Below are 14,884 nucleotides of genomic sequence, written 5' to 3'. Positions count from 1 at the left end.
TACACACAGCACTTTCACACCGACCAACAGAAGAGCAAAGCACACAATACATTCCACCCTGAACCAGTACTCTGCAGTACCTGCCCTCCCAAGTCAAGCTGGAGATGCCAGTGAAGCTGTGTGTACTAGAGGAAAAACATCACCTGAGTTTGTTAGCGATAAAGATGACCCTCCTCTCCAGTAGCAGAGAGGCAAACACCTGCAAGAGTCTCCCAACGCTCAGGCACTGCAGCAGGCTCTCAAAGTCCACATGCTCCAGCCTCGAGTCCACCGGCCGGCACAGAGTGAGCACCTGACCACACACACACACACACACACACACGGTTGGCTATTACTCTTACAACAGTTGGTTGCTGGGCAAAGACATTGAAAAGACAGTGTTGTTGACAAAGTGTCCGTAATAAAGAGCTAGGTAGGAACTGTTACTTCTCTTAACATCCTGTAGTAACTATTTTCCTATAGTCCTAGGGTGACTTCCTCTTAGTTGTGATTGTTACCTCATTTCCTGAGCCTGGGAGGAAGCTCTTGACTGTGATGGTGCGTCCAGGGGCGGGGAAAGGAGCCTCCATGACGCTACGCATGAAGGGAGACACCAGGGCAGGACAGATCTCCCTGCGCCTCTCTACCTCCTCCAAGATCTGAAAACACACCCACCCACACACAAGGACGCACCCAGTATAACTCCATAACTACACCCCTAAACACAAAGACAATCCTGATGACAAGTATCAACAAGGGAATACATCAGGACTACATTAAATACTAGCTGCTTTCTTCACCTTTTATTTACACTAGTCACACCTGTCCCCTCTCACCTGCATAGACTAAAACATTGGGTGGTACATAATAACACATCGTTAAATATATCAATTATCCTTCTCAAAACTCACCCTTCTGATTAGCTTGGGACATTTTTACAGGATTTAGTTTCAACACTTTTCAATGTGCACAAGCAAGCTAAAATGCATTATATATGAAGAGTTTAATCAGACTGCCGGTTACCTTAGCAAACAGGTTGAAGCAGCCCAGTCTGCTTACAATACAGTGAACTTCAGGCAGTCTCTTCCCCTTTCCACAGGGCTAAATGGCACAAATCAACACAGAGAAGAGCGTGAAAACCAATCCTGGCATTCAGTGTCAACAAAGTTATTGAAAGGCTATATAACGCTGACTTTCTGGGGGATAACAGAAACATCGCATTGTGCAATGCATTCAAAAAACACAAATCTAACATTAAACAGTTAGAAAAAATGTGAAATTCTTATTAGTTAGGCTCATTGATTGAGGTTTTATGGCCTACGACTCAGATGGAGTATATCCCTTAGATGTTGAGAAAGCACTGTACTGCCAAGTTGTCACACGCATAGGCAGACACACACAAAACGTAATGACACACACACACACACACACACTCACCAGGATCTTACGACAGTAACAAAACCAACGGCTGCCATCCTCTCCCGTCAAGACAAAAGAGAAAGTTTCACTAGAGACAGAAGCATAGACAATTTGACAGGGATACACATTGTAGTAGAGATAAGCAGTGTTCTAAGGCAGACTCTCTGGGAAGAAAACAAAGCATGGTATATGAACTGCAATCATGTTTTGCTTTGTCTGAATCACTAGATGTTCAACCTTTTATTTAACATAACTTTCACTTAATTCTCAGATCATATTTCATTCTAGGACAGTGATTATTACAAAAAAACTTGCTACTTTTTAAGTTTTGACCTGTTTCAATACTTATATTAAAGTGGTTGTTTCAGCACCCTTATATGAATATCCTTATTGTACACCACTGCTACATACTGTGACCACAATGTGAATGTGACAGCAGCTTACCTGGGCAGGTCTCCAGATGGCCGCCAGTCCTGAGAGTCTGGGAAGCAAAACTTGGGGATTGCCTTCAGCCGATCTTCAGCTTCACGGGAGTGACGAGAAGACTTCGCAAACTACACCGTAAAGAAGGGAGAGACTCATTTTATTCCCTGGCCCGGAAAACAGGAAATAGTCAAGAGAAATACAATGGTAACAAAAAACAAAGGCAACTCAAAACATTCTGGGTTTCCTTTGAGCCCATGCATGGTTTCCCCTATAAAAATGTATCGTATAAGTGTGTTCCGCCACCAAGCTCTGTTGCTCCCCATCTGAAAGAGGTTGGCTTTAATTGATTTCAATTGACAATAACCTTGTTGGGAAACTGTTGCGTGATCTCAGGGGCATAGGTGTTTTCCGGGGAACTCTTTCTGAGTGACACCACCACAAAGAGCTGGAAGAGCTGCTGTTGCTGGAGCTGGATCAGGTCCCTCTCCAGGGTGCGGTAGCCTGGCCTCCGCTTCAGCGTGGACTGGACATAGACCGAGCGTCTCGACCCTCCTAGTGGAGACAGTAAAACATTTATTTAAAAAAAATCTAATAAGTTGAATCTAACGGAACAGGATATTAATATCTTGCCTTGATTAAATGCTAATAAAATGTGAATAGAAAAGATAAAGGCACCCCCCCCCAAAAAAAAAAAAAAAAAAAAAAACTAGACAGTGCTTTCCCCTTAATTTGGGATTGAGGGTGGATTTATACAACTTTAGTAGAAGGCGTGGGACATTGACTGATCTCAACATTCTAAAAACGTCTGCCAAACATTGATTTTGGAATGAAGGTCAATCCTATAGTAGTACCATTAGTGTTGTCCTCTGGGTCACTCTCAGTTCCACTGGTCTCCTCTGTTCAGAGCAGAAGAGAGTGTGCAAGAGAAAATGAGAGAGCGACAGAGTGCAACAGACAGAGATAGAAACACAGAGCGAGAGACAGAGAGTAATAAAGGGATGAAAGAAATACATTATAGGAGACAGAGTGTCTTTGTATTGTATTTGTACCAGTGACGGGATGTAACGTATCTCATGAATTGCTGGGTATTTAGTTCATCTTCATCTTGTAGACAAGTTTGAGGGTAATAACAGTCATACCTCGAGCTGAACCGCCCTGTGCCTGGCTCTTCACTCTCTTTCTCCCTCGCTTGGCATCAAAGATCACATGAATCTTATTGACATACTGCGTCAGAGAAACCACACACAAACAAACACATACACAAAGATATACACTGAACAAAAATATTTAACGCAACATGCAAAGTGTTGGTGCCATGTTTTTTGAGCTAATTTTTTAAAAATATATACTTTTTTTAAATGCCCCAAATTCTGCCCATGCCCAAAAAGCAAATTTCTCAAAAATGTTGTGCACAAATTTGTTTACATCCCTGTTAGTGAGCATTTCTCCTTTGTCAAGATAATCCATCCACCTGACAGGTGTGGAATATCAATAAGCTGATTAAACAGCATGATCATTACACGGGTGCACCTTGTGCTGGGGACAATAAAAGACCACTTCAAAATGTGCCGTTTTGAAACATCTGGCATTGTATGACAAGTTTTGAGGGAGCGTGCAATTGGCACGCTGACTGCAGGAATGTCCACCAGAACTGTTGCCAGAGAGTTGAATGTTAATTTCTCTACCATAAACTGCAGTACAACCAACCGGCCTCACAACAGCAGACCAAGTTTAACGAGGCCAGCCCAGGACCCCCTTCACTTGCTGTATCGTCGGGGGGGTGAAAAACTGAACAGTTGAGGTGAAAAACTGATCCTGATTGGCTGAGCCTGGCTCTGCAGTGAGTGGGCCTGGCTGCCAAATGGGTGGGCCGACATCCTCCAAGGTCCACCCATGGCTGCACCCCTGCCCAGTCATGTGGGAAATACATAGATTAGGGCCCAATTAATTTATTTCAATTGACTGATTTTCTTATATGAACTGTAACTCAGTAAAATCTTTGTAATTGTTGCATTAATATTTTTGTTCAGTATATTTATCTGATACAAATAAATCACATTCATGTGACATATCATCACATTGTTGTTGACATACTTGTGATCTGGCCACAAACTTTTCTGGAAAGTTAGCGAATCAATAAATGTAATTCAAGCACAACTTCCTTGTTGCACTGAAAAACGTTTCCTACTGGGTACCTGTTTGGACTGGATAGGGCCATCAGTCAAGTTTCAACTTGAGCAGCGGAATGAGTGACCTGGATCCAGAGCCAAGCATACAGGAAGCTCAGATTTATCTCCAAATGGACAACAGATTGTAGGCCTAACACTAGCTTGGCTTCTCTATGTGTAATCTTGTAAACAGACCAATACCACTAACATTTTAGGCTGCTATTCCCACTCAAAATTACAAAATAAAATAACTAATAGTTTGCGGTAAATACACTGCTCCAAAAAATAAAGGGAACACTAAAATAACACATCCTAGATCTGAATGAATGAAATATTCTTATTAAATACTTTTTTCTTTACATAGTTGAATGTGTTGACAACAAAAATCACAGAAAAATTATCAATGGAAATCAAATCTATCAACCCACGGAGGTCTGGATTTGGAGTCACACTCAAAATTAAAGTGGAAAACCACACTACAGGCTGATCCAACTTTGATGTAATGTCCATAAAACAAGTCAAAATGAGGCTCAGTAGTGTGTGTAGCCTCCACGTGCCTGTATGACCTCCCTACAACGCCTGGGCATGCTCCTGATGAGGTGGCGGATGGTCTCCTGAGGGATCTCCTCCCAGACCTGGACTAAAGCATCCGTCAGCTCCTGGACAGTCTGTGGTGCAACGTGGCGTTGGTGGATGGAGCGAGACATGATGTCCCAGATGTGCTCAATTGGATCCAGGTCTGGGGAACGGGCGAGCCAGTCCATAGCATCAATGCTTTCCTCTTGCAGGAACTGCTGACACACTCCAGCCACATGAAGTCTAGCATTGTCTTGCATTAGGAGGAACCCAGGGCCAACCGCACCAGCATATGGTCTCACAAGGGGTCTGAGGATCTCATCTCAGTACCTAATGGCAGTCAGGCTACCTCTGGCGAGCACATGGAGGGCTGTGCATCCCCCCAAAGAAATGCCACCCCACACCATGACTGACCCACCGCCAAACCGGTCATGCTGGAGGATGTTGCAGGCAGCAGAACGTTCTCCACGGCGTCTCCAGACTCTGCCACATGTGCTCAGTGTGAACCTGCTTTCATCTGTGAAGAGCACAGGGCGCCAGTGGCGAATTTGCCAATCTTGGTGTTCTCTGGCAAATGCCAAACGTCCTGCACCGGTGTTGGGCTGTAAGCACAACCCCCACCTGTGGACGTTGGGCCCTCATACCACCCTCATGGAGTCTGTTTCTGACCGTTTGAGCAGACACATGCACATTTGTGGCCTGCTGGAGGTCATTTTGCAGGGCTCTGGCAGTGCTCCTCCTGCTCCTCCTTGCACAAAGGCAGAGGTAGCAGTCCTGCTGCTGGGTTGTTGCCCTCCTACGGTCTCCTCCACGTCGCCTGATGTACTGGCATGTCTCCTGGTAGCACCTCCATGCTCTGGACACTACGCTGACAGACACAGCAAACCTTCTTGCCACAGCTCACATTGATGTGCCATCCTGGATGAGCTGCACTACCTGAGCCACTTGTGTGGGTTGTAGACTCCGTCTCATGCTACCACAAGAGTGAAAGCACCGCCAGCATTCAAAATTGACCAAAACATCAGTCAGGAAGCATAGGAACTGAGAAGTGGTCTGTGGTCACCACCTGCAGAACCACTCCTTTATTGGGGGAGTCTTGCTAATTGCCTATAATTTCCACCTGTTGTCTATTCCATTTGCACAACAGCATGTGAAATGTATTGTCAATCAGTGTTGCTTCCTAAGTGGACAGTTTCATTTCACAGAAGTGTGATTGACTTGGGAGTTACATTGTTTTGTTTAAGTGTTCCCTTAATTTTTTTGAGCATTGTACAATTTCCACTGTGTATAAAATACTTATGAAATGCTTGTGTGTGTTTACCTGAGGCAGTCTGTATGTTTTGTGGGTGGTTGTGGGTCGCCTGGGAAAGGCAGTTCTGTGGGGGGCTTCAGTAGGGGAGGTAGGGGTGGGTGGTGTCGCTGCCAGTGTTTCCTTCCTCTCCACCCACAACGTGAGAGGCTTGGGAGGGAGCTGAGACACAGAATACAAGAGGACTGGGTAATTAAAGATTAAAGCATGTTTTTGTTTTTTCATATCATACTGGGCTCAATTGAAATCTAATATCCTGTGAATCAGTTTCCATTACTACCTTTGGTGTGCAAGGGCTCTCTCTCTGTGCCATGTTCCAGGGTCGGGGACGCCTGATGGGGAGACACATAGTAGGAGCCAGCTTGACATCCTCATATGGGTTGTCTCTGGTCAAGGGTCCAGCTGGCCAGGGTCAAAGGTGAGGGAGACAGATGACATACACAGCATAATACGCTAATAGTACTTGTTTAAGTCCGAATGGTCTTAAATGACTGCCTTTATTTATCTCCTTTCACGTCCACCACGGACCTAAAGAGGACTTGATATGTGACAATATGGAAAAAAAGCTATATTCCATCCTTTTCTTTATCAGTGGTTACGACGATGGGAAGTAAGACTAGGAAAGAATTGGTTCCTAAATGTTCCTAAGATTGTAAGATGACTCAGGCTGCCTAAGTGGAGTGTCTTTTTTCACTTTGTGTCAGGGGTGAACTCACAGATTATGTCCTCATAAATGTTGTCGTCAGAGAAGGCGTGGAACAGGCCGGAGCGCCTGGCCCCACTTCCCAGTGTACCCTGCTGCTCTGTCAACTGCACCACATCCTCAAACTCAAAGGACTTCCTGTAAAAATGGAGGGAGAGGGGGATGTGAGACGCGGGCCACTGTCGCCCTAAACACAGTCTGCATCGTGATGTTCAATGTGTTATCCTCTTACGTTCAGCCAAAGGGCCTCGGCATTGGAGGGGTTTTCACAAGTTGATAGTAAAGATGATCAAATCAAATTGTATTGGTCACATACACATATTTAGCAGATGTTATTGCAGAATGTCGTGAAATGCTTGTGTTCCTAGCTCCAACAGTGAAGTAATATCGAACAATTCACACAAATCTAAAATAATGAAATTAAGAAATATATAAATACAAAAAATTACACGCAAATTACACGCAAACACATAAATTACACGCAATGAAATACAATAAAATACAGTATATACATAAGAAATTAGTAAAACAGTATGTAAACATTATTAAAGTGACCAGTGATTCCATGTCTATATACATAGGGCAGCAGCCTCTAAGGTGCAGGGTTGAATAACCGGTTGGTAGCCGGCTAATGATGGCAATAAAGACCGTAGGAGGGTGCGTCAGGGAGAGAAAAAGGGTGTAAAATAGAAGCACGGAGAGATTAAAGAAAAATTCAACATGAATTCAACATGTGGCTAAGGGTTAAGGTCAATATGGAGAGTGTGTGCAAGAGAGAGAGCAGGAAAGAGTTTCAAGAGTAAGCCTAATAGAAAGCAATTTGGATGGTTATGCTAAAGACGCATGGGGAAATCCATTCAAGATTGGCCCAAAGATATGTATGATTTTTGGATCTTCCTGGAATTAAATCAATAGAAAAGGTCCTTAGGGGGTAGGTTTTTGGCATACCATTGAAGTCTGTATCCAAAATGATTATTGAGAAATAATGTGTGACATTTACCCAGGCCTTCTTTAAGACACTACAACGATAAATCAGTAGATGCTACAAAGCCAGTATTGGTGTCCTTTGAAACCTTACTGTGTGTTCATATGGAATTGCCCTCATAGAGAATACAAACTGATAGAAAAATTAGGAGACTACATTAGTGGAATTCAATGTGAGAGCTGGTGTGTGTTTCGAAACAAACGTGACCGCCGGACAGTTGGCTGCTCTGGAAGTAGGCCATATCCAGACAATAGTCTGCAATGCTGCCAAAGACTGTGTAATCACACATGGAGGCCGACCAAATGCTAGACTGACCCTTCTCTCACTCAAACTTTGCCTCTAAAACTCTCTCATTCTACTACTCTACTACTTAGTTGTAAACAAATTTACAACTAAGGACACTGTATGAGAGCACAATAGCTCAGGACAGAGAAAGACTTTCACCAAATAATTGTTAACGTGTTTGTATTACAAATAACCAGATTTGACCTTGACTAAAGCAATTGAAAAAGTAAGATGCCAAAAATGTTCTGTTTTAAAATGGTAAACCAAACCTTCTCTATACTAGAGGTGTCAGTATCATGAACTTACCGGTTCTTTCTGTGTCTGGAAAACCCATTGCCACGGCTGACAGGACACAGGGGTTCTGGGAAGTTAGGTGTTTGGGCTATCCCACTGCACTTGGTGTTGGATTGGTTGACAGATGGAATCCTGCTGTCCCATTGGACCCAGTTTGCTGGGGTGCTGTCCGCTCCCTGATACTGAAATGTCCGTTGTGGTTTTGGTGGAGGGCGAGTCGCTGGACCCACAACACTCTGAGACTCTGCTGAGGTATTTGTTCCCTTCTCCCAGAACAACACATCTCCCTCCAGCCTCCGCCAGAAGCCCCTTGAGGTGTAGAAATTCCCTGGTGGCAGGCTCTCTCCATGGTCATCAACTGACAGACATAGGGGTTTGGTCCACTTAACTTCCAACACATTACCCACCTTCAGTTCACCATTGGTGGGGATGATCCTTTCTACTTGGAAGATGTTTGTAGTGACTGTTGTAAGAGTTTGCGAAGGCGCTGTGAATGGCTTGGACACTGGTATTGTGGTTGAAGTCTTACTGAAACTGTTGTGATTCTGAGGGGCATCCGACTTTCTGCCTATGCCCTTGTGTCCGCACCGTGCTTGTAAGTTTTCCCTGAAATCCAAACCCAGGCTCCTGGCTTTAGAGAGGTTGGCTTTGCCGTGAGGTTCACCTCTCAAACTGTCGCTACATACTCCGTTACCCAGGACATCCCCTGAAAGAGATCGGGATACAACTGGTGCATGCTCTTTGACCCTTTCAGTATGCCCATCACCGTTTGGTTGACAGAGGCCTTCCCACTGGGAAATCTTCTGCCTGATGTTGAGGCCTGGGTCCTGGGTTAGAGGCTTCCCTGAGCAGGGGGCCTGCCAGGCCAGAGTAGGCCTCGATGGGTCCTGGGTTAGAGGCTCCCCAGAGGAGGGGGCCTGCCAGGCCACAGTAGGCCTCCCTGGGTCCTGGGTTAGAGGCTTCCCTGAGGAGGGGGCCTGCCAGGCCACAGAAGGCCTCACTGGGTCCTGGGTTAGAGACTTCACTGAGGATGGGGCCTGCCAGGCCACAGTAGCCCGGCCCCGTCCCCCTCCACCTTTCCCCTGCTCTATGCCCAGAGCCAGCATGGTGAGAGGGGGCACACTGCCAGCTCACCCTCACTGCATAGTTGGTGGAAGCATGAGGACCCTCCCGGTGTATAGACACACTGTTAAAAACAGTGAGTCTGTCCTACAACTTTAACCACAGTAGGCTATGGAAAGCAAGGAGATTGACAGGGGTCTTTCTTCTATCGTTTCCTTTTTACTTTTAAACCCCTCTTCCATTAAACAGGGTCAGTGACTGCTCTTTTCCCTCTTCTCCACATAAAGAAGGACCTGCAAAGCAAAGGACACAAAAAAGGTACTCATCCATCAGCACTTCAAAACAAGTCAAGACAACACACTGAAGAGAAAGCAGTTTCTATTGAGGATGATGACACTACTACAGTGCCTTCAGAAAGTATTCATACCACTTATTCCACTTTGTTGTGTTACAGCCCAAATTCAAAATGGATTTCAAAAAAATAATCTCACCCACCTACACACAATATCCCATAATGACAAAGTAAAAACATGTATTTAGAAATTTGTGCGGAAAAGCTCATTTACATAAGTATTCACACCCGAGTCAAAACTCTGGAGAAGCACCTGTGGCGCCGATTTCAGATTTGGAATGTCTATTAGTTTTGCTGGATGTGGGGATTTTCTCCCATTTTTTCTTGCATATTTTCTCAGGCTCTGTTAAATTAAATGGGGAGTGGTGACAAACAGCAAACATCAAGTCTTTCCACAGATTTAATGGGATACAAGTCTGCATCACTTCTAATCTCCCATATATTTTTTTGCAAATATATAGAGTACCGGTTAGAACACCTACTCATTCAAGGGTTCGTAGAATAATATAAATGACATCAAAACTATGAAATAACACATATGGAATCATGAAGAAACCAAAAAAAGTCTTAAAAACAACAGTAAATATATTGTATATTTGAGATTCTTCAAATAGCCACCCTTTGCCTTGATGACAGCTTTGCACACTCTTGGCATTCTCTCAAACAGCTTCACGAGGTAGTCACCTAGAGTGCATTTCAATTAACAGTTGTGCCTTCTTAAAAAGTTACATTTGTGGAATTTCATCCTTCTTAATATGTTGGAGCCAATCAGTTGTTATGTGACAAGGTAGTGGTGGTATACAGAAGATAGCCCTGTTGGTAAAATACCAAGTCCATATTATGATAAGATCAGCTCAAATAAGCAAAGAAAACGACAGTCCGTTATTACTTTAAGACATGAAGGTCAGTCAATACAGAACATTTCAAGAACTTGTAATGTTTTTTCAAGTGCAGATGCAAAAACCGTCAAGCACTATGATGAAACTGGCTCTCATGAGAACCGCCACAGGAATGGATGACCCAGAGTTACCTCTGCAGAGGATAAGTTCATTAGCGTTACCAGCGTCAGAAATTGCAGCCCAAATAAATGCTTCAGAGTTCAAGTAACAGACACATGTCAACATCAACTGTTAGGAGAAGACTGTGTGAATCAGGCCTTCATGGTTGAATTGCTTCAAAAGAAACCACTACTGAAGGACACCAATAATAAGAAGAGACTTGCTTGGGCCAAGAAACACGAGCAATGGACATTAGACCAGTGGAAATTTGTCATTTGGTCTGGAGTCCAAATGTGAGATTTTTGGTTTCAACTGCTGTGTCTGTGAGACACGGTGTGGGTGAATGGATGATCTCCGCATGTGTATTTCCCACCGTACAGCATGGAGGTGGTGGTGTTATGGTGTGGGGGTGCTTTGCTGCTTTAGAATTCAAGGCACACTTAACCAGCATGGCTACCACAAAATTCTGCAACGATACACCATCCCATCTGGTTTGGGCTTAGTGGAACGATCATTTGTTTTTCAACAGGACAATGAACCCACACACCTCACACACAGGCTGTGTAAGGGCTATTTTTCCAAGAAGGAGAGGGATGGAGTGCTGCATCATCAGTTGACCTGGCCTCCACAATCCCCTGATCACAACCCAATTGAGATGGTTTGGGATGAGTCGGACTGCAGAGTGAAGGAAAAGCAGTCAACAAGTGCTCAGCATGTGTGAGAATTCCTTCAAGACTGTTAGAAAAGCATTCCATCTGAAGCTGGTTGAGAGAATGCCAAGTGTGTTTAAAGCGGCCATCAAGGCAAAGGGTGGCTATTTGAAGAATCTCAAATGTAAAATATATTTTGATTTGTTTAACACTTTTGTTTACTACATGATTCCATGTGTTTGATGTCTTCTCTATTACTCTACAATTTAAAAACTCTGACAAAACCGTGAGGCCGATACGTAAAGCTTATGAAAGAGCAGTGATACTATCTAGGGCAGTTTGCGGGTTCCTTCTTATTTCTCATCTTATTCAACTGTTACCATGTACCTGCAAAAAAGATAGCTCAGATGTGCAAATGCCTTTTGAATGTAGAAAGTAGTAAAATTAAAGAAAAACCCTTGAATGAGTAGGTGTTCTAAAACTTTTGACTGGTAGTGAGTGAGTGAGTGTACAATCGTGGCCAAAAGTTGAGAATGACACAAATATTAATTGAAGTCTGCTGCCTCAGTTTGTATGATGCCAATTTGCATATACTCCAGAATGTTATGAAGAGTGATCAGATGAATTGCAATTAATTGCAAAGTCCCTCTTTCCCATGCAAATGAACTGAATCCCCCAAAAACATTTCCACTGCATTTCAGCCCTGCCACAAAAGGACCAGTTGACATGTCAGTGATTCTCTCTTTAACACAGGTGTGAGTGTTGACGAGGACAAGGCTGGAGATCACCCCGTCATGCTGATTGAGTTCGAATAACAGACTGGAAGCTTCAAAAGGAGGGTGGTGCTTGGAATCATTGTTCCTCCTCTGTCAACCATGGTTACCTGCAAGGACACATGTGCCATCGTCATTGCTTTGCACAAAAAGTTCTTCACAGGCAAGGATATTGCTGCCAGTAAGATTGCACCTAAATCAACCATTTATCAGATCCTAAAGAACTTCAAGGGAGCTGTGATCATCAAGAACTTCAAATCGCAGTGTCAGACCACGTATAACAACACCTGCACAGGATCAGTACATCCGTACATCACACCTGCGGGACAGATACAGGATGGCAACAACAACTGCCCGAATTACACCAGGAACGCACACGCTCTCCATTAGTGCTCAGACTGTCCGCAATAGGCTGAGAGAGGCTGTACTGAGGGCTTGTGGTAAGGCAGGTCCTCACCAGACATCACCGGCAACGTCAACTATGGGCACAAATCCGTCGCTGGACCAGACAGGACTGGCAAAAAGTGGTCTTCACTGACGAGTTGCAGTTTTGTCACACCAGGGGTGATGGTCGGATTCCCGTTTATTGTCGAAGGAATGAGCATTACAACGAGGCCTGTACTCTGGAGCAGGATCGATTTGGAGGTGGAGGGTCCATCACGGTCTGGGGTGGTGTGTCACAGGATCATCGGACTGAGCTTGTTGTCATTGCAGGCAATCTCAACGCTGTGCGTTACAGGGAAGACATCCTCCTCCCTCATGTGGTACCCTTCCTGCAGGCCCATCCTGACATGACAATGCCACCTGCCATACTGCTCGTTCTATGCGTGATTTCCTGCAAGACAGGAATGTCAGTGTTCTGCCATGGCCAGCGAAGAGCCCGGATCTCAATCCCATTGAGCACTTCTGGGACCTGCTGGATCGGAGGGTGAGGGCTTCCCCCCAGAAATGTCCAGAAACTTGCCAGTGCCTTGGTGGAAGAGTGGAGGAACATCTCACAGCAAGAACTGACAAATCTGGTGCAATCTATGAGGAGGAGATGCACTGCAGTACTTAATGCAGCTGGTGGAGACACCATATACTGGCTGTTGCTTTTGACCCCCCTTTTGTTCAGGGACACATTATTCAATTTCTGTTAGTCACATGTCTGTGGAACTTGTTCAGTTTATGTCTCAGTTGTTGACTCTTAAATTCAAACAAATATTTACACATGTTAAGTATGCTGAAAATAAACGCAGTTGACAGTGAGAGGACGTTTCTTCTTTTTGCTGAGTTTATTTATGTATATATTATATAAATTATAGAGAGATGTATTTGCAACTAATATATGTATATAGTGTGAAGAAAAAGTATGTGAACCCTTTGTAATTACCTTGATTTATGCATAAATTTGGCATAAAATTTGATCTAATCTTCATCTAAATCAGAATAATAGACAAACAGTGTGCTTAAACTAATAACACACACATTATTGAAAAAGTTTGTGCCACGGAATCGGTACATCGAAAATCTCTTCCCAAATATTTTGACATTTATAAATGGCACAGCTGTCCATTTTTAAGTCCTTAAATGAAACTGGTATATATTTTATCACAATTTTCTTTAAGAAATTTGGTCTTTAATGCAGTGCCGATAGACAAGCTGCTTACTTTTCCCCCCCTTCTACTTGCCTCTTCCATTTTTGTGGTAATGCTGCAATTAGTTGGTTGTAATTTTGGGTAGAGCAGACATTTCCATATATCTGTGTTAGCTGCATGTGTGACAACTCCACCAATCCTATTTATGATATAATTTACAAAGATTATACCATTTAAAAAAAAATGTTATTGAAAAATAAAGTTCTCATTAATAAATTAGTATATTTGAGTTTAACCACAATACTTGTTGTATTATTTGTTCCATCTTTCTATGGCTTATTTTTAAAAAGAAAGATATTTTGGAGAGTATTTCGTTTTCAAATAACCGAGAGGTTGTAATCTGAATAAAGGGAAAAAGGCCATTCTTGAACATGGGGTGAGACATTCATACTAATTTGCTAGGGAACCAGTTTGGATTTAAATGTAACTTTTGTATGATTGATACCTTTGGTGAGAGGTCTAATACTTTAATAATTTCTGCCCTCAGAATTCATATTCATTATATAAATAGGCCCTTTTAATTTTGTCTGGCTTGCCATTCCAAATAAAATGGAATATTTTTTGCTCATAATTTATTAAGCAGATCTCTTGGTGTAGGCAAAACCATAAGCAAATAGGTCAACTGTGATATGACTAAAGAGTTAATGAGGGTGGTTTTTCCACAAATAGACAGGTATTTTCCTTTCCATGGTAGCAACATGTATCTATTTTTGCTAACTTTCTATAAAAATGTATTGGAGTGAGATCATTTCTTTCTTTCGGTATATGTATACCGAGTATGTCCACATCCCCATCAGACCATTTTATTGGTAAACTACACGGTAATGTGAAGGTTGTATTTTTTGTGTGATCCAACACGTAATATTGTGTATAGTATAATCATAAGTATTATCATAATCTGGTTTTAATCCAGAGAGGTTAGAAAAAGTATCTAGATCCTCTATGAGGCTGTGGAGTGATTCTAATTGTGTATTTAAAAGAAACCATGAATCATCAGCGTACAATGACACCTTTGTTTTTAAACCCTGGATTTCTAATCCCTAAATATATTAATTGTTGGATCTGATTTGAACAGCCAACATTTCAATGGCAATAGTAAATAGATATACCAATAGAGGACAACCTTGTTTTACTCCTCTTGACAGTTTAAAACTTTCTGCGATGTACTTCTTGCCCGGTTGCTCAGTTTGGTCCGACGGCCAGCTCTTGGCAGAGTCTAGGTAGTTCCATGTTTTCTCAATTTCCCAATGATGAAGATCACTGTGCTC

General features: G+C 43.1%; 1 protein-coding gene across 2 annotated transcripts in view; it reads right to left on the bottom strand.

The window, feature by feature from the left end:
- Positions 1-14,884, bottom strand: part of dennd2c (DENN/MADD domain containing 2C) — a 38,180-nt gene that overhangs the window by 20,359 nt on the left and 2,937 nt on the right. For both annotated transcript variants that reach the window (XM_064922832.1, XM_064922833.1), the window contains exons 2-13: positions 8,157-9,499; positions 6,594-6,718; positions 6,158-6,279; positions 5,890-6,039; positions 2,964-3,048; positions 2,676-2,720; positions 2,189-2,376; positions 1,843-1,952; positions 1,417-1,486; positions 1,003-1,080; positions 498-638; positions 144-292 (exon numbers count right to left, since the gene is read on the bottom strand). In XM_064922832.1, the coding sequence (XP_064778904.1) occupies positions 144-292; positions 498-638; positions 1,003-1,080; positions 1,417-1,486; positions 1,843-1,952; positions 2,189-2,376; positions 2,676-2,720; positions 2,964-3,048; positions 5,890-6,039; positions 6,158-6,279; positions 6,594-6,718; positions 8,157-9,250 (2,357 nt within the window). In that variant the 5' untranslated portion in view covers positions 9,251-9,499. The remainder of the gene's footprint in view (positions 1-143; positions 293-497; positions 639-1,002; positions 1,081-1,416; positions 1,487-1,842; positions 1,953-2,188; positions 2,377-2,675; positions 2,721-2,963; positions 3,049-5,889; positions 6,040-6,157; positions 6,280-6,593; positions 6,719-8,156; positions 9,500-14,884) is intronic.

Source organism: Oncorhynchus masou, chromosome 18 (genome assembly GCF_036934945.1).
Source record: "Oncorhynchus masou masou isolate Uvic2021 chromosome 18, UVic_Omas_1.1, whole genome shotgun sequence".
NCBI lineage: Eukaryota > Metazoa > Chordata > Actinopteri > Salmoniformes > Salmonidae > Oncorhynchus > Oncorhynchus masou.
This window is presented reverse-complemented; position numbering and strand designations above follow the sequence as displayed.